This window comes from Dromiciops gliroides, chromosome 5 (genome assembly GCF_019393635.1).
Source record: "Dromiciops gliroides isolate mDroGli1 chromosome 5, mDroGli1.pri, whole genome shotgun sequence".
NCBI classification, from domain to species: Eukaryota; Metazoa; Chordata; class Mammalia; order Microbiotheria; family Microbiotheriidae; genus Dromiciops; species Dromiciops gliroides.
In genome coordinates, this window is record NC_057865.1 from 269,353,044 (window position 1) to 269,374,069 (window position 21,026).

At 41.2% G+C, this 21,026-nt stretch overlaps 1 protein-coding gene across 1 annotated transcript in view; it reads right to left on the minus strand.

The window, feature by feature from the left end:
- LOC122729033 (early endosome antigen 1-like) overlaps positions 1–20,713 on the minus strand; it is a 44,672-nt gene extending 23,959 nt beyond the window's left edge. The window contains exon 1 of the mRNA XM_043967700.1: positions 20,423–20,713. Within this exon, the coding sequence (XP_043823635.1) occupies positions 20,423–20,713 (291 nt within the window). The remainder of the gene's footprint in view (positions 1–20,422) is intronic.
- Between the last annotated feature and the right edge of the window lie 313 nt (positions 20,714–21,026).

Consider the following 21,026-nt stretch of genomic DNA (forward strand, 5'->3'; position numbering starts at 1 on the left):
ATAGAGCACCAGCCCTGGAGTCAGGAGGACCTGAGTTCAAAAATCCAGACTCAGACACTTAACACTTTCTAGCTGTGTGACCCTGGGCAAGTCACTTAACCCCAATTGCCTCACCAAAAAAAAACAACAAAAAAGCAAAAAAACCCAGAGTGAACTAACAAAATAAATCCAAAAGCCATTCTCTAATGCAGGGGTCCCAACCTCTTCTAGGTCACAGACCACTGTGAGAGTCTGATAAAACCTACTAGACTCATCAGAATTTTAAAAAATTCGTTACTGAAGAAAATGTGAGATTTCAGTTAGAAGTTCTTATTGTTTGTCCTTTGTTCTAGAAGAGGTCCGATGACATCATGAGGGGGATGTCTTGACTTGCTTGTGAACTGGATTTAAATGAGGAAGAGCTGTTCAAAGTCATCAGCCTCACTCTTTCTTCCAGACTCATCAAAGTCAAATAGCAAGACAAAAGTCAAAATGACTGGGAATGGCCCAGGATGCAGTAGGTAACCTTGGCCTTTCTAAATTAGGGTCTTTCCTAGGTCTCAATTTGTCTGAGGCCACACCCATTCAAGGACTAAGGGTTAGGTAAGAATTGAGACAAAAATGGCCAAATTTACCATCACAAAACTATCAGTCAGGGAAGAGAAGACCCAGAACAGAAACCCATTGCTAGTAACTTTCATTCTAAGCCATCAAAACCTAAACAAAGAACTACATGAGACTTGAGTTGGGGTTATTATTGGCCATTCAAAGAAAACCAGAGTGATTTAGGTTTTTAAACAGTTAAGTAGCTCCTTTTGAAAAAACAATGGTCTTTTTAAAAGCCTGTTTTTCCAAAGCTATATTTCAAGAAATCACAAATTGAAAAAGTGCACAAGACAAAAATTAAACTGTCCTACCTTTTTTAAGAAATAAATATATTTCTAGCTGTGTGACCCTGGGCAAGTCACTTAACCCTCATTGCCCCCACCAAAAAATAAATAAAATGAATGAATAAATAGATAAATGGATTCCCCCCCAGAATCTAGCCCCCCAACCCCAAAATGTCTTACAAAATATAAGCAACCAAAAATTATATTCCTATGGACAGAGAATCCACAAATAAGGATATGGTAACCCAAGTAGAAAAAGGGACCACATGGGGTGTGGGAGGAGACAGGAGAAAAAGCCATCAAAACCTAAACAATGAACCACAGAGTTAGAAGTTAATGAAAATAAAGATGTAATTTTTTTTCCCATTCAAGTTTATGAACCCTCTAAAATCTAAACCAATAGATGCCTTACAATCCATGGGTAATCCTAGGGTAAGAACAACTGCTCTAATGGATACATGCTCAAAGGAAGGGAAGAGAAAGTTCTCAAAAAGAATTGCAAACTATTAACAACACAAGAAAGACTGCTCCAAATCATTAACAGAAATGCAAACCAAAACAACTCTGGAAGTTTCACCTCAAACTGACCAGACAAGCAGTAATAAAGGTAAGAGGGGCTGTTTAACAAAAGTCAGATACCCTAATGCATACATGACTTCCTGGTGAGGCTATCTCAACCTTTAGTGCGTTCCAGATAATTGAGTTTACTAAATAAATGGCTTCCAAATAAACAAAGTATCGATATTACTTTTTTTGTTGTTTTGTTTTGGTTTGGTTTGGTTTTTTGCAGGGCAATGAGGGTTAAGTGACTTGCCCAGGGTCACACAGCTAGTAAGTGTCAAGTGTCTGAGGCCGGATTTGAACTCAGGTACTCCTGAATCCAGGGCCGGTGCTTTACCACTGTGCTATCTAGCTGCCCCTCGATATTACTTTGAGTTGAAAAGACGTGAGTTTACATTCTACCAAAGATTCAGATTTATTCCACTATGGGAAAGAGAACAATGTGGTGGGAAAACAGACTGAATAAAAGAGAGTAATGTGAGAAAAGTTAAGGCATAAGATTTGGAATTATGCTTCAAAAATGACCAAAATGTCCATTTCCTTTGACCTTATCATCCCAGGTCTGGGCATATAGTGCAAAGAGGCAAAAGAATTACTGTGCCATAAGAAATGGTGAATATGGGGGCAGCTAGGTGGCACAGTGGATAAAGCACTAGCCCTGGATTCAGGAGTACCTGAGTTCAAATCCGGCCTCAGACACTTGACACTTACTAGCTGTGTGACCCTGGGCAAGTCACTTAACCCCCATTGCCCCGCAAAAAAAAAAGAAAAGAAAAGAAAAAAAAAGAAATGGTGAATATAAAGAAGTCAGAGAAGCATGGGAAGACGTGAAATGATGAAGAGTGAAGTAAGCAAAGCCAGGAAAAGACAGGATGATTAAAACAATGGAAAAGGCAAAGAACAAGAGAAAAAAATGAAAATACTGTGTAATTATAATAATTGATTTTGGTCCAAAAGAAGGAATTAGAACATGTACCTCCCTTCTCTCTTTGTAGGGGTGGGGACAAGTGATGGATAATTGTCAGGCGACAGGTTAAATGCTGGTTTGTTTAGAGGAGCAGCTTTTTTCCCTTTTTATTTTTTTCATCTTTGTTAAAAGGGAAGGCTTGCTGGGTAGGGAGGTAGAGGCAACTATATGTGAAAATGAAATTGACATAAAAACAAAAGAAGTTGAGAAAGGGTTTCTGTTTGTTTGTTTGTTTTTTGCGGGGCAAGGAGGGTTAAGTGACTTTCCCAGGATCATACAACTAGTGTCAAGTGTCTGAGTCCGAATTTGAACTCAGGTCCTCTTGAATCCAGGGCCTGTGCTTTAGTCACTCCACCACCTAGCTGCCCCTGTCTTGGTTTTTTAAAGAAAGATGCCGTCCTTAAGACATTTACAATCTAACTAGAGACCAAAAATCTAGTAGACGTGAACAGAGGGACTAAATAAATGTAAGACCATGTGAACTAAACTATTTACTATTTACTAAACTATTTACTAAAAGTGTACTACAATTATAGACAAATAAGATTCAGGTGAGTTTGGATTATTGGCAAAGGCTTTATCCATGAGATGGGCCTTGAGCTGGGCCTTGAAAGATGAGTAGAATTTAAATAAAGAGGATTTCAAGATAGGAGTGGAATAAAATGAATGAAGGCACACCGGCATTACTAAGAATTAATGGGATGGGACCCATGGCTGTAATATGGTTTCTGAAAGGGCAAATCTTATTCAAAGCTCACCCCATTTCTGCCACTAAAGGGGGAGATGAGTAGAAGTTTTTATTAAGAAGCTACATTCTCTGGTTCTTGCATTTCCACATGAGTGGAAAGAATGGTAGAATGTATCTGGCTTAAGTTTAACTGCAGGAGAAATAGCTAATAAATAATAGTGTTGTGAGTATAACCTAGAGACCCCCTGAGAAGAGATGAGAAATTCAGGGAATGCTCAACTGGAAGTCTTAGAAACAAAGGCTGGATACCTTTTGGGTGCACTATAAAGGGATTCCTGTTCAGATATGAGTTGTACTAAATGGAGTCTGGAAGGCTCTTCTAATTCAAAATCTGTGATTCTGTGATCAACCTAAAAGGAATAAGAAACTTTCGAGGTAATGACAGCACATATGGAAAAAACTTAAAAAATTTTGAATGGAAAAAAAAAGTAGGGTTTAAAAAAACAATAAACAAAGATAAAGAGTAAGTCACAAATAATGTCAGTTTTTTAGCCTGGAATTTTTTAAATCTTTATGCAGATCTAAAAAGATAACACTTTGAGAATGAGAAAAGGCATTTTCAATAGGAAAAACTATGACTAAATGTTTTTAAAGACAATCAGATCCAACCCATTCTCAAGTCCTAGTAAGCTTTAAAGGGCAGCATTCTCCCTACCTCCAATCCCTAACTTCACTACTCTATGGAAAAACACTTTAAGGAAAACAAATTAAATTCAAAACATCACTTCAATTAAATGATAATTCTATTATATTTAACAAGTTCCTGCTGTTGCCACTTTATAGTAGTGCACAACTTAAATGTTCAGAGACCTTCCAGACCTATTATTTCAATAAGCGTTACTATTTCTTTACTCTGTATTTTTGAGGTAGTTATCGCCATTTTACATGTAAAGAAACTAAGACAGAAGCATAAAGTAATTTGTCTCTACTTAGCAAGCACAAAGTACCAAAGAAACAATAAAATATGAGTAACAAAGACACCAATTACAGGAAAATTGCAGGTAAAGAAGCAATGTAATTAAAATTGTTTCATATAATAATCAGAACCAAATGGCTTTTAACACATTAAGACATGAAAACAAGAATACTTAATATGTTTGTCTAACAGACAAGATGGGCCAAATTCAATGGAATATTTTGCATCACTACGAACTTACAAATATTTTAGTCTTCCAAAACCAATGATTACTGAAACAGATGTGGAAAATATGAAGATTATCTCATGTAAAAGCAAAGCAACTCTACCAAAAAACAAGCAATCTCAGTTGCTTTTTAAAAACAAATTTTCAACAAATATGTAGTGACTATCTTGGATTTGGCAATAGTGCCTGCTCATTTGAAAAGGTCATTATTATTCCATCCACTTTAACACTAATTGAATCCTCAGGCTCAGACACTTGACATTTACTAGCTGTGTGACTCTGGGCAAGTCACTTAGTCCTCATTGCCTCATAAGAACAAACAAAAAAACCCACTAATTGAATCCTAATACTACCAAATGTATAGTATTATGGTATGGTGCCTAATGTTTTATGCAATTTTAAAAGTCTGTGAAGCTGAACCACTAATCTAACATCTTGGTTATTTCTATCTCTTTAAGAAAAAAATTATTATGAAAGATAAATGAACTAAAAGAATTGTAAAGAGCATTTGATAGGTGTTCTCTTGATAAATAATAAAAATTATAAACAAAATATATTGTTAAAATTCATTAAAAGTGGTCATATTCAAATTTATTCTCTAATCCAATGAATTTCCAAAGTCTTGTAAACACTGACTGAAAAACAATATTTAAATATACCACCTTGCTTATTTGGATCACTTAGGGATTTTTTTAAGAGAAGTATTATTTAATTAAACAGAATTTTTAAAAAAATTAATTTTGGGGTAGAAACTTTCCTAAAATCCATTGTATATTTCCCTGCCTTCTTAAACATAATAATGAAATAACCAACTTTTTTCTGAAGGACTCAAGGTCAAAATTATAAACACTTATTTGGTGCAATGCAGTGAAACCTTCAGAGGTCACTGAGCACATAATACTATTTGCCCCTACAGTAAATGGCTACAAACTGGTAAAGGTGAGTTCTGATTATTTGCATTCTGTTCCTTTAATGTCAAGTTGTCAGATATAATTTGGTCTGCCTCTAATATCATATTCCCAAATGCTAAACCCACCTCTTACCACTTAATGTTTATCAAATGAATAAATGTATGAGTGAAAGCTTCTGATCTGCCATCAACTGGGAGCCCAGCTAATCAAGTTTATTAGAATTGTAACTAAAATAAGAATAAATGTTCAATAAATGTGAGCCTAAAAAGATCAAGGAATACAGTCCAACGACTATTTTGATCACTCGTGAGCCTTTTGTTTACTTCTCAATCCTTAGTGCATTCCAGATAAGTGAGTGTACTAAATAAATGGCTTCCTAATAAACAATGTATAGTTATTACTTTGAGTCACAAAGACCTGAGTTTACATTGTACCAAAGAGTCAAATACATTACATGATGGAAAAGAGAACAACATGGTGGGAAAAAAAAAGTCTGCATAAAAGGGAGCAATGTGAGAAAAAGGTAAGGAGTCGGATTTTAGGAAGCCAAGGAAAGAATCTGGATTTACTAAGTATGGGATGGGGAGTCAGCTATGAAAAGTTTTTTAGTAGAGAAGAGACACAATTAAGGCTGTCTATTTAGGAAGATTACTCTGACGTGTGTGTGTGTGTGTGTGTGTGTGTGTGTGTGTGTGTGAGAGAGAGAGAGACAGAGACAGAGACAGAGACAGAGACAGAGACAGAGACAGAGACTCACACAGATATATGGTTAACCGAGTGATGGAAAGACTGGCAGCAAGTCAGAAAGCTATTATAATAATCCAGGTGAGAAGCAATGAGGCCCTAAAATGGAGAAGTAGGCACAGGAAAGGCATTGTGTTAGATCCTGCAGAGGTAGAACTAAAGGTCTTGAGGACCAATGGAAATGGGAGATGGGGCTTAAGGCAGAAGAATAAGACATGACTGCAGTTTCAAGAAAAAAAGAAACCCAGAGGCAAAAGAGGAGGAGTAAGGCAACAAATGTAATCTCTGAAGTCTAGCAGTGAAGAAGACCAGATGAAGAGAATAGTCACCTGAGTGGGTAGCAGGATCAGAGTCAAAGTTTAGGATACAAGCCCTGAAAATACTGCTGGAGAAGGAAGCTTTTGAGAGGAGATTCAAGTAGGAAGATAGTAAGTAAAGGAAAGTCTCAGAAAAGATAGAAGGGGATGAAATCAAAGTCACACAACGAGGCAAGGAGAACCATCATTTTCATTAGGAAAAAAGAAGGAAAGAGACTACCTACAGAAGAATGGGCAAGGAGGCAAAGGGGAGAATAAAAGGGGGAAATCAATGATGAGTGGGTCCCACTGATGAATGCTCCCACTAAAGAAAGATATTCTATAAAGAGAAATGGGACTTTTCAATGGGTATAATGAGCAAGGATTTGGTATTTAGACTACTCATCCTGTCTTGAAAGAAAAGGGAATCAGAATTCCTTAGAGCAAATGACACCCAAAAGAGTTGGGAGGGCACTGATCCACAGAGATTTCAAGGCAAATAGGAGAAAAAACAACCACTAGGAGAATGAAGTTCAATAATCAATTGAAACATTAACTGGAAAAAAAAAAGACAGTAACAAAGTCACAGGAGATTTCAATGTCTCTCTTAGTTAAGTCTAATAGAAAGAAACAAAGGAGAGGGCAGGTAGGTGTCAAAGTAGATAAAGCACCAGCCCTGGATTCAGGAGGACCTGAGTTCAAAACTGACTTGAGACACTTGACATTTACTAGCTGTGTGACCCTAGGCAAAGCACTTAACCCTCATTCCCTGGCCAAAAAAAAGAAAAATAGGGAACTCAACAAAAGGAGATAAAAGATATATTTCATCTTCTAAATGGGACTACTAAACAATATACATGTTTTTTAGAATATACATATTTTTAAGCACTACATTGAGCTTTTACAAAAACTTATGCATTAGGGTACAGATACGTTATGCAATCATCTGCAAAAAGACAGAATACATCCTTCACAGACCACAATGAATAAAAATAGTTCACTTCAGCAAACATAAACAAAAGACACACACACAGACTTAACCACGAAATCTTAAATAACGAGTAGGTCAAAGAATAAATAATCGAAACAATAATTATATAAAAGAAAATAATAAGAAAAGAAAGGAAAAGGTAAGAGTTTTTAAGATGCAGAAGACGGAAGTTAAAAGAACTCACAATCCGAGATACTATGACCTAATAAACTAAGAAGTAAGGTTATCTTCAGAGTGTGGGGGGAATAGAGATAGATGGAGACCTGAAAATGGTGGAGTCAATTCCATAAGGAATTAAAAAGGGAACAAGTAAGAGATGATTAAAAAGTTAGTCTTGCAGCAATGAGGATCAAGCAGAGGTTTAAATACATTCTATCAGGATGACTTCATGACTTCCTCTAACAGTGTCCAGTAACCCAGTAACAAGGAGAGAAGGTAGTTGGTGGCAGCCACCCAGGGTTGCTAGGCATAAGGAAGGCATAAAATGATTGCTTATTAAGGGACTTAAGAACTCACAGGTGGCAGACAATGACAGCTGAAATCCCAATAAAAATTTTAAAAAATTGGTAGGGAGACATTTAAAGCAAGAACAAGGGTAATATACAGGGAGAGCCCTAAAGGTCATGATCATTACAAAATGCAATTAAGGAGAATTGAAATTGACAGGCAATATGGAAACAGGAGAGAGCAGGCAAGAGGGGGGTGGTTTTTAACTAGGTCTGAAACAGGTAAACATTCATGAATAATATTGAAAAGGAAAACATTTAAACATAAGAAATAACTCATAGAAAAATGTGAAACTTACTGGCCTAGACCACTACAAATTTAAGGAGATGAGTAAAAGGATTTCCACATTCTAAACCTTTTCCATTCTCCTCAATCCCCAACTCAGTAGATTATGTCACTTTCTACTTCACTGACAAGATAGAGGCCATCAGATAAAATTTTCCCTCCTCTAAATATCACTTTCTCTAAACTCGCTTTTCTACCTTCTCTCAAATTATGGCATCTGTTATTTCCCAGGCTAAACTTTCTTCTTGTACCCCAAATTTTACTCCTCATCCTCTGGAACCTAGCTCCTTCAATTATGCCTTCTTCCAACACCTTCAGTTTTCCCCTCTCCAATGACTCTTTCCCTTCTGCCTTTGAACATGAAACAAGTTCCCCAATCTTAAAAAACAAAAACAAAACTGCAGTAGTCTTTGATGTCTTCATTAGTTACCATCTTAGTCCTATATCTTGTTTTTGTTTTTGTTTTTGAGGGGCAATGGGGGCTAAATGACTTGCCCAGGGTCACACAGCTAGTACGTGTCAAGTGTCTGATGCCGGATTTGAACTCAGGTACTCCTGAATCCAGGGCCGGTGCTTTATCCACTGCGCCACCTAGCCGCCCCTTAGTCCTATATCTTATCCATACTTCAAGATCTAATTAAAAATCCTTTCTCCTCACTGCAGTAAAAATTCAAGGAGAAATGGTGTTTTCACCTCTGAATTCTGATGGTAGTTACTTTCTGAAGAACTCATTTTGTATGTATTTACTTCTTCATATTATTATCAATTTTTCATATATGTGTGCACATGTGTAAACATACCAATTATCTCCCCAATTAGATCATACATTCCTCAAGGACAGAGACTATGCCCTATGTCACTATATCCCTCTTGGAGCCCAGCATTGTAAGGGACTTATTAATATGTGTTGAGTAATTAAACCTACAAATAATTTGTAAGAACACAAAACACCATGACCAGAGAATCAATGCCAGAGTAACAAGAAATGGAGTTGGTGGTAGAATGAAACAACTACTGTAGATCATGAATGTTAGCCTGTGAAGTGTAAAGATTTGGTAAAAGTAACTCATACCTGCATAGCCCTTTAAGGTTTATGCTTTCCTCATAACAACCCTGCAAGGTGGGCAGGGGACTTTGCCATGGTCACACACCCAATGCACCTGCTGTGTCTGATGCAGGATCTAAAATCATCTCTTCTCACTCAAGTCCTACCTTTTATTCTCACTATCCTAGCCTGTCTCTTCAGGGACCAACTATCAAGGCCCCATTGAGGTCTTTGATTTCCAGGACAGCTCCCTTTTCCATTCCACCACAGCGCCTCACTGGCAAATAGTGATGCACTATAATAGGTCTTGAACAGCAGGCTGACATGATGAAAGCTTTAATATTATTTTTAGCTGTTAGTATGATACATTAGATTTTTTTTTAACTAGAGGTAGGAAGCCCAGTTAGGAGCCTTGTTGCAGTAATTCTCTCCAGAAGTGACAGACTAGGCCAAAGTAAGAGCTATAAAAATGGAAAGGAAAGAATAGATCCTCAGCACAAGGAATCTGATGGTACCATGGGAAAAAATTTGACAGGGAAGTTAAAAATACAACGAATGATTCAAGCTATCACCCAAAACATTCAGAACAAGGTTCTCCCATACTTGAGAATCCAAATAATAATAGTAACAGCAACAATAACAACTAGCATTACATGGAGTTTTAAGATTTACAATGTGTTTTACATATGCTATCTCCTTTGATCTTCACAATGCTATGAGTAGAAGCCATTATCCCCATTTAACAGATGAGGAAACTGAAGCTACTGAAGATTAAATGACGGCCAGGAGTGATACAGCTCCCAAATGAGAGCTGACTCCAAGTCCAGCACTCTATGCATGGCAATACTTGGTTGCCTCAGTTCATTTCCATTAAGCTTGGGTTGACATTGCTAGTCAATCTTCCTGTGTGTGCGCGTATGTACATACATATACATGTGTGTTTACGTTACTCTAATTACACAGCTCTGATCCGGAGCCTCTTCCTTTCTTTCTATATATGCTATCAGCTCCCACTGAGTCAATGAGCATCTCCACACACAATTCCCAGTCCAGACCAAATCCCTCTCCTGAGTTTCTGTCTGATATCACCGATGGCCTTCTGACGTCTCAAACTCAATGTGTCCAAATTAACTCATTATCATCTTCCCTATTTTCCGCACCACCATTGTCCCAACTATGCAGGCCTGCAACCTCAGGGTCATCCTCAACCCCTCACGTACACTCACTCCACATTTACAATCTCTTGCCAGTTCTTATTTCTATCTTCACAACATGTCTCTTATACATCCCTTCTCTCCACTCCCGAGGTAAGGGCAGGTCCTCACCACCTCTGCTGGGACAAATGCCTTCTGATCAGTTGCCCTGGTTCAGGTCTTCCCACTCCATTCGGCCACCCAAGTGATTTTCCTGAAGCATAGGTCTAATCATGGCATCACCCTGCTCTACAAATGCCAGTAACTCCCTATTACCTCCTGAGTCAAATATTAAACTCTTCTGTTTGCCCCTTCCTACCTTTCCAGATTCTACTTTACTCCAATCCACATACCCTGTGATCCAGAGACACAGGTGGTCTTACTGTTCCTTACATACCACAATGCATCTCCCCACTCTCATCTTTTTAACAGAACAGCACTCTATGAATAAAATCCTCTCCCTCTCTCAGATCCTTAAGGACAAGGACTAGATTTCTGCCTTTCTTCGTACCCCAGAGCCTAACACAAAGTGTTTAAGAAGTAATTATTGAATAATTAGGTCCTCCTTTATTTCTAATAACAAATGAAAACAGTCTTGACCACCAGATGAGGTTTTGAAATAAGGAAGTAATGCTCATGGAAAATTTGCTTCCCCTCCAGTACACCATGCTTATCTTAGAATCCTGAAGGGACATTCTTTTCAATATAAACAATGCGGATCTTTTGCGTGAGTAGGAACATCTCTTTGAGGTACCATAGAAGCATGATGTATTTGTAATAGAAAGCACGATGTAAATTAACTTGGAATCTCAAAACTTGAGTTCAAATTCTGGCTCTAACAGTAGGTTGTGTGACCTTGGGCAAATTACTTAACTTCCTTAGTTTCCTCATCAAAAAGGAGAAATGAATACCTGTACTAACTACCTCACAGTGTTGTAAGGAACAAATGAGAAATTAGAGCAACCACCATTTCTTGCCTACCATGTTCCTGGACCATGCTATGTGCTGGTGATAGAGGTAAAAATAAAACCATTCCAGTCTTTGAAGTGCTAATAAAATTGCCGTAAATAAGCTATAAATGCACAACAGAAAGAAAAGATGATGTTGTGCACTTGTGAATCAATCAATTAAAAATTCTTTGCTGAAGCAACTCTACAAAGAGAACAGCAGCTTTACAAATTAATGGTAAGCCACCTGAGGTGTAGGGAAAAGAATCTTCAACGTTCCATTAGATCTCAAGGTCCCAGAGATGCAGTATAGGCCTTAACAAATTTTCTTCAAGGTAAACCTTTATTTTGTATCACTTCCACCATGAAAAGAATCTTGAGTTCCACGGGGACCTTCAGGATTCACAAAAAATCATCTATATCAACTTACACACTGATGTTCCCTCCAATAGCCTAGGCTCTTCTATTTGTACCTTCACTCCACCCCTGCCTCACAAGGGGAAAGGTCATGTCCTTTATCTCCACAACCCCAAAGAGTCTGTCTCCATAATCCCCTAACTGAACAGGAAGATGACAGATGAGACAGCTAAACACTAACTGGCTCTCAGCCCTCCATGTTCTTCCAAGACATTTGCTGCTCTGGCCTTACTTTCCACCTTTCAAAATCTCAACCCTTTAGTTAACCCGCTAAACTTGACATTCTTCATCATAAATAAAGCCCTTTGTTCTCCTGTCCCATCGCCAGCTCAGCTCTTTCCGGATAATTTATCCTGAACGACTCCCACTATGTAAGAAATATTCAAGCTGCTTTTGAAAAAAATTCAACGGAAAATATTAAGAAATAAATATTTCTCTAGTAATCCTTTCCAGACCTACCTTATCACTACTAAGTTAAACTTCTTAAGAAACAATGATCTTCACTAAATCCTTCCCCTTAGACCAGCAGTTCTCAAAGTGTGGCCAGGGAACCCAGTGCTCCCCAGGTGGTTCAGGGGGTCCAAAAGGTCAAAGCTATTTTCAAGATAATACTATGCTGTAAATATCAATAGATATAACGCACATAAACAAAAACTCTTAATAATTTTTAAGAGTATAAAGGGATGGCAAAGAATTGGAAATTGAGGGGATGCTCATCAACTGAGGAATGGCTAAACATGTTGTGGTATATTAATGTAATGGAATACTATTATGCGGTAAGAAATGATGAACGGATGGATTTCAGAAAAACATGGAAAGACTTACATGAATGGATGCTGAGTGAAATGAGCAGAACCAAGAGAACATTGTACACAGTATCAACAACACTGTGTGATGATCAAATATGAATGATTAAGCTCTTCTCAGCAATACAGTGATCCAAGACAATGCCAAAATGCTCTCCACAGCCAGAAAAAGAACTATGGAATCTGAATGCAGATTGAAGCATACTATTTACACTTATGTTGTGGTTCTTTTAGTTGTTGCTTCTTCTTGTCTTTTCTTTTTTCCTTTTGTTCTGATTCTTCCATCTCTCACAACATGACTAATGTGGAATGAATGTAATGTATAACCTATATCAGATTGCTTGCTGAGTTCAGGAAGGAGGGGGGGGGGGTAGGAGAAAAATTCAGAACTCAAAATCTTACAAAAATGAATATTGAAAACTATCGGGGCAGCTAGATGGCACAGTGGTTAAAGCACCAGCCCTGGATTCAGGAGTACCTGAGTTCAAATCCGGCCTCAGACACTTGACACTTACTAGCTGTGTGACCCTGGGCAAGTCACTTAACCCCCATTGCCTGCAAAAAAAAAAAAAAAAGAAAGAAAAGAAAAAAGAAAACTATCTTTACATGTAATTGGGAAAAAATAAAATACTAAGAGAATAAAAAATAAATAAAATGAAGGTTTTTTTTTTAAAAAGAGGGTAAAAGGATTCTGAGACAAAAAGGAAAGAGAATGTCAGCCTTATTCTCTAACCTTTCTTTTCAGAATATATTTAAAAGGTCAAGAACAAAAGCTAAGGCCCCAGAAAAAAGACTAAGGGCAGTAGTAATTTGACTAAAATTGGGAAATACTTCTCGTTAAGGTCATTTGCCTTCCCCCAGACATTGCAAAGACAAAACATCTATCTAATAGAAGAAAGAAGTCTCTTAAATTACTTCAATTTTTGGAAATATCTTAGTCTACCTTTGACCAGCCAGAAAGAAAGATCATGGGGAGTGGTAGAGGAGGGATTGAGTGGTTTCAGGAACAATTCTACCTGAGTGTATGTGCTAAAAGATTGTGACTTATGTTCTCCTTTATGAAGCAAAATTTTAACTATTACCTTATTTTGACATCTGATTTTTTAATCATAGTCTAAAATTATTCTTCAAAAATCCTACAAAATGTCTCTCTCTCTCTCACACACACACACACACACACACACACACAAATATGTGACTTCACAATGTCCCCCAGACTTAGAGAGATGAATCAATAAGCATTTATTAAGCACCTAATAAGTGCTCAGGCAACAGAGGTAAAAGACAGTCCCTACCCACAAAGAACAATCTAAAGAGGGAGTCAACCTGCAAATAAATAGATATAAAGCAAGCAAGCAAGCAAGCTTTACACAAGATAAATAGGAAATAATTAACAGAGAGAAAGTACTAGAATTAAAAGGGGTTCAGGAAGGAGTCCACTAAAGACAGAATTTTAGTTGAGACTTAAAGGGAAGCCACAGAAGTGAGTAGATGGGAATGGAGGAGGAAGAGCATTCCAAACTGGGGGACAGGGGAGGCATAAGGTTTAAGAAAACTGGAAAGGTAGATGAGTAGGGCATAAAGGGCTCTGAAGGACAAACAGAGCATTTGATCCTGGAGGCAATAGGAAACCGCTGAAGTTTACTAAGCGGGAAGGTTGTAGTGGGACACTAGACCACAAGAAGCCCAAAGACCCTAACCTCATGGAATCCTTAAACTTTCCCAAGGGAAAAACAGCTCCGCCTCCCGACCACAAAGACCCTGGTACCCAGTAAGGAACAAAGATGATATACAAGAGATGGATGGGTACTGATCACCCATTATTCAAACTCCAGACACTCTCTCCCAGTTGTTTCCCCTCCCAGTTGTTTTAACAGCTCTTTATAAACATATAGAGACCAGCTCTTTTCTCACTCAGAGCCAGTCTCCATAGTGACTCTGTCTCCTGGCCATAGATTCCTCTCTACTAATAAATCTTTTTATTTTACAAGATTCACAGTGAGCTTCCCATTCTTTTGGTGAGCTAGCCCCCTAATCCAGGTGTCAAGTTCTCTCAACAAGGTGACATGGCTGGAGCTGTGCTTTAGGAAAATCACTTTAGTGGCTGAATGGAGGATGGATTGGAGTGGGGAGAGACTTGAAGTAGACAGACCCATCAGCCGCTACTATAGTAGTGTTTAGGCATGTGGTGAAAAGGGCCCAAACTGGAGTGATGACAGTCAGAGAGAAGGGGGGCAGGGGATAGAGGGGAGGAATATCAGAATGATGTTACAAAGTGAGGAATCCAGGATGACTGCCAGGTTGTTAGCCTGACGGAGTAGGAGGAGAGAGGTAAACAAGAATGAAGATGAAAAAAAAAAAAAGCCATTGGATTTGGCAATTAGGAGTCTATTGGTAACTTTGGAGAGAGAAGTTTTAGTGGAATAAGGTCAGAAACTGGAATGTAAGAGGTTAAGATGAGATTAGAACAATCATAAATTAATTCAAAATTGTTTCTGGCAGGCTTATGCCCACAGGTCAGAGTATAGCATTATTATTTTTTTAATCTAACACCATTATCTTCTTGTTCCCATCCTGCTGAATACCTAGAAGTCACACAACGATGCTGACAAGGTTTTGTTTTCCAATTTCAAGTGGGCCCACTTTGCCCCACACTAATGAATTTACATCAACACTATCTCACTCTCCAAAGAAACTTTTCCAAAACTTCTTTTCTCAAATCACCTACATCACCAATCCTTCCTCTCAACAAAGAATCTTACCTCATATACTTCACTGAAAAACTAGATGGCCAACCTCGAAGGGCTCCCTCCCCGCCCCCCCCAATTCCATACTTTAAATAACTTCAACATCCTCCCCAATCATCTCCTTTGTGGCCTAGTCGCTCCTCAGCATGGTCTTCTCCTTGCAAACGTCCTTGGTCCCTCTACTTGTACCCCCAATCCCATCCCTGTCCAACATATGCCCCAAGGGCTTGCCCCTTTGGTGATTTCTTCTCTCCCTCATTTTCAGTGTAACGATTGGAATGACGCCACCTGCTGGATACTTACTGTAGAAGAGTTCTGCCCATGAAGCAAAGGTCTTTGAGGGCAAGACCAGGCTTCAGGAAGTGACGCGGACTAGTGGGAGGAGGAAGGAAGAGACTGGCGCTCGGTCTCTCTTTCTTTTCCTCTGGACTCTGGCGGAGAAGGGAGCTAGAAATGTGCTCTTCCCTCCTTAATAGATAGGAATCTAGGCCTTTTTCTCTCTTAACCAAATTCTTATTCTCCTTAATAAATGCTTAAAGTCTAACCTCTGCTAAAGCTTATAATTTATTGGCGGCCACTCATTAGATATTTTAGACAGTTTAGCTAGAATTTTAACCCTTAACATCAGCCTATCCTGATCCAATGGCTCTTACCAATGCTGCCTGCAAACATACTCAGATCTCCTCCTTAATAAACCTTCACTTGATTATTCCCTCCCTCAAAGTAATCATCCTTCCTCTACACTCCCATACTCCACTTCCACAACCCGCTGATCACTTCTCAAAATCTCAATCTGACCACTGGACTCTCCACCGTTGCCAATGACCTCTTTTACTGCTGAATCCAGTAGCATTTTCATGGCTGTCATCTTCTTGACTCTCTACTACGTTTGACTCTTTTCTTCCCTGAGACTTCATAAACCTACTTCGTCATGGTTCTCTTCGGACCTGCTGAAGCATTCCTTCTTGGTCTCCTTTTCAGAAGCATCATCCACACACGCCATACCTCGTCAAGAGTAAATTTACCCAAGGCTCTGTCCTGGACCCACTCATTCCTCTTTTACTGACCTCAGCTCCCATGGATTCAACCATGCACTTCATGCAGAAGTCTTCCAAACTGAAATATTTAGGCCTCATTTCTTTCTCTCCAAGCTCTAGTCAATGTCTTCCACAATCTGCAAGTGGCAGAGACATCTCAAACACAGTATGTCCAAAACCAAACTCATTATCTTTCCTTCTACACTCACTGCCCCCACCCCCACCTTCATTATACATGTCGAAATTGCGAGCAATCTATTATTCACCCGAGTTAGTAACCCAGGAGAGATCTTATGAGCAGACTTTTTCACAGTCTTGGAAGGTGGTTACCTTGTGGATAATCTCAAAATTTGAGAGTTCCTGAGTTTGAGTGTTCAAGAACTGGCCTTCTAGAAGGTTAACAACCTGGAAGTCATCCTTGCCCACTCATTCTCACTCATTGCTCTATCCCCTTAACATTTCTCACATTCGTCCCCTTTGTTCTACTCACATCACAACCTTCCCAAACCCTCTGTTTCTGGACTATTCAATAACCCGCTTTGTTGGGATCCCTGCCTTCACACTCTCTCGCTCCTCCCATCAATCCTCCTACACACTGTAGTTCAACTGATATTCCTAAACTAGAGGTCTGATCATGTTACTCCTCTGCTCATAAAGCTTCAGTGGTTTCCTATTGTTTCTAGGATAAAATAATGTACAAATGTGTCTCTTTAGCACTTAGAACGCCTGACAATCTGGCTCTGGCCTCTCTCAGAGCTAATTACTATTACCACACCCATGCACTCTACAATCCGAACCAGTCAGCTGATGTTGTCCAGACATAACACTGCATCTCTGGCATCCAGGCCAGTGGCACATGACCGTCCTCTTTCCTCATCTCCATCTCTTGAAACCACCAGCTCCCTTCAAGCTCAGCTTCCAGTACTACCTATTTCAAGAGGACTTTATTGATTCTGTCAAATGTTAATGCCCCTCAATCAATGTATTTCTTTGGAAGATATCCTATATTTATCAACTAACATGGTATATTTCTCTATTAGAAGTGTAGAAATGTCAATGTCTGCATTTGTATCTCTACCTGCCACACTTGTGCATGACACAAGAGAAACTAGGCAGAGTTACTGATGGAAAATGGAGAGCTAGTGACCTGGAAAGTTCTGGGCCTTTTATAAATGACTTGAACTAGAGGTTCTAAACACAAGGAGGCAAACTATTGATGTCTGTCGCTTCATTCTGAGAGGGACCATGACTTGCAATGAATTGGATTCAAGTGAGGGAGGACTGTGCAAAGTCACAACCTTCAGAGCCATCTGGGTCCAGTGGCAAGATATACATCAGAATGACTGGAGAGGGCCCCAGATAGTCTGAGGGCAGTCAGAGTTAAGTGACTTGCCCGGGGGGTCACACAGCTAATAAGTGTCAATTGAGGTGAGATTTAAACTCAGGTCCTCTTGACTCCAGGGCCCAGTATCCTTTCAACTGTGCCATCTAGCTGCCCAAGGAGGCAAACTGAAACCTCACTCAGACTAGGTGGGTGGGATGCAACTATAATTAGACTGGGGCTCTGAATAGGTAACACAACAGGTATGAGTACCATGATACATTAAGAGGTACATTTAGGGAAGCAGAATGGTGCAATGGAAAAGAATGCTGAACAGGACTTGAATCTGAATCCCAACTAGGCCACTCTCTACTTCATCACCTCATCTATAAAGTAAGGAAGCTGAACCAGAATTCTAAAGACCTTTTCAGCTCTAGATCTATTATTCTATATTCTTTTTTTTTTTTTTGGTGAGGCAATTGGGACTTGCCCAGGGTCACACAGTTAGTGTCAAGTGTCTGAGGCCGGATTTGAACTCAGGTCCTCCTGAATCTGCTGCACCACCTAGCTGCCCTGATCTATTATTCTATGATTTTCTTTAAATTACAAGAATAAAATTCAGTATTAGATTGGAGTAAGATTGCCTGTATGCTTGACTAATAGTATGCCAGATAAGCCATTGCCCAGAACTGGGTGATTTCAAGATAAGTCACTTTAACTTTACTGGGCCTCAGTTTCCTAATTAATAAAATGATGGTATGGTCTAAATGACCTAAAGTCTCTTCCAGCCCTAGATCCCATTCCCTTTTAGCACCTTTGGAGTTAGGTTCAAAGTTATAAATAGTAAGTACAAGATTTATTTCTTCTTTTAAAAACGATTCTTCAAGGGTACTTTTCCAGAGGAAATAACAATCCTGACTGAAGTAAGAAGGTCATCAAAGACCACAATACTAAAATGATGCATAATACAGTTTCAAGTATGTGGACCATTTCCAGCATATTGTCTAATCCACTGACTCTTCAGCTTGTCTAATGTCTTATTGCTTCTGATGAGAAATAACAGGTTGTCAGGGTGGGGTGCCATAAAAATCTTGCTATGTTATACAATTTAAAGATTCAAGTTATACCTGTTTGTAAATACTACTGTAGAGCTTTCCAAAAAAAAGTAAACACTAACTGTAGTTTAATTATTATATTTTTATTCAAAAGAATTCAGACAGTTAAAAAAAAAAGATTGTTTCTATGATGATTTAAAATGTGATTAAGTTCTGAATTACGAGTGTTACATTTTAATCAAAGTGTAATAATGGCTAGCTGTGGAAACTAAGTTCACAATGGAAATACCTATAATTTACATCAAAAGGTTTCATCAAGTTGTTCCTCCTGTTTTGATAGCTTCACAAAACACTTATCTGCTTACTTAAATTAATCCCAATTTCTTGCTTTCTTTTGGAATTTTCAAAACGAATTATTTCCTCCTATCGTCAATGAAAATAAATAAATAAATTTATCCAACCTGAATTCCTAACAGTATTAACCACCAGCACTTCAAAGTATCCCGAATTTTCTGGCAGCTCTCTACACATATCTTTTAGAAGGCACCTTTCAAGTGCATAAACGCTTTCTTTTCATCCTAAACATTTACATAGATCCTTAGGCCAACTAATTTTCAGCTACAGAAATATCCTAAGAAAAATATCTGAGGCATAAGACAACCGGTTCCTGAAAATGAGTTACATATTACGAGTAAATTGTGCACAGATGTCTTTACAGTTGGACCGAAGAGGATAGGACGTGCCCTGGTTATTACTAGAATATCTGAACCCATCTTTTTCAGAGCACAGGAACCTCTCTATGCGATCTGGCCGCGTTAGTGCTCACACTTCCCCTTGATAGATGACTAAGTTTTACATGACACTGACATCGCGAGCCAGCTGGGGAGAAACTAGAACCCTCCCTCGTCCATACCCTGGATGACTCAACTCCCTTCGGTCGCCACCCTCTCTGCACAACCGCGGGTTTCAGTCCTGCGCTCCTTTTGTCCTCTGAAGGGCCCCCCAAGGTGTTGGGCTCCCATTTTCCTATCGCCTGGGTGGTGACACACACCTTAGCAAGGTCCCAGGAGAAGGGGGCGGGGGGACGAAGGGACCGAAGTGTGGGGCGAGTGCACACACACTTTATAAGTGCTTCCTGTAGGCTAAGCCCTGGGGACACAGAGGCAAGGCGGGGGAGCCCCTGGGACGACGTCCTCGGCCCGGGATGCCGGGTGAGCATCTGGGGGGCCTCGGCTTCCAGGGACCGGGCTGCGATGGGGACCGCGGAGAGGAAGGGCGGGGAGGGAAGGAGGGAGGAGCACGTGGGGCTCCCGGAATGAGGCCCACCTGGGCACTGGGAAGGGGCTCCCCGAGGTCCCGCGGGCGTCACCCCGGGGGTCACTGCCGGCCCGGCCACCCACGTGTCCTTTCCGGAATGAAACGACGAGCGCCCGAGGAGGGGGACCAAGGTGGGGGGGGGGGTGCCAGCTGGGTCGCCCTGGGTCGGGAGCCCAAAGGTCAGCGGGAGGCGGGGCTGGAGGCCACGCCCCCCGCGCACCCCTCCTCCGTTCCCCCCCTCCCTTGTTAGTCCTCCTCCCTCCCAGGCTCCGGCCGCCACGTTCTCAATGACACCGTAGTAAATACGGCAGCTGTAACGGCCGCCCGGACGAAGGGGGTCCGGAGCGCGCCCCACCACCACAAACCCACCCCAGAGCGCGTGCGCCCCCGCCCCGCCCCTCCCCCTCACACCTCAGAGGGCGCGCGACCCCACCCCGCCCCCCGCTCCGAGGCCTAATCCCGGGGAGTGACAGACCGGCCCCAGGGCCCGCCGCGGCGACAGCCCCCGGCTCTTACCCGCTGCAAGATCCGCCGGAGCATGGTGGAGCTCGGGGCCGGGGCCGGGGCCGGGGCAGGAGGGCGGCGGCCGCTCGGGCAGCCTCCACGGCCCCGCACTCGGCCGGCCTTCGAGGAGGGAGCGCGCAGTCGCGCGGCCACTGACAGCGGGGGCGGGGGCGCCACCTCCCGGCCCCGGGCGTGAAGAGGGAGCCGAGAGAGGCCGTCCGGACCCTCCTTTGGGGGCGGAGCCGGCTCCAGCGACCAATCCGAGCTGATGGGGCGGGGCGTGCGCCCACCTTCCCCACCCATCCACCCACCCCCGAGCGTAGGCGGGCAGCTGACCGACTAGCAAGCGGACGGAGCCTTCCGGCGGGCTGGCAAAACGCAGGGCGCTGGGCGCGCTTGCGCTCCCCTCCCTTCCCCGGCCTCTCCTGAGCCGGGGGCGGGGCCGGAGGCCGATACAGGAGCCAAACCCGCCCCGGACCCAGCGGGGTTCGCTCCCGGCAGGGCTTCGTCCTCCCCTGCGGACGCGCGGGGCATCCGGGGGCTCGGAGCTAAGCGAGGAGGCAGCTTACTCTAAGCGGTGGCAGCGTCCGCGTCCACCCTGACGCCCGGGATCTGG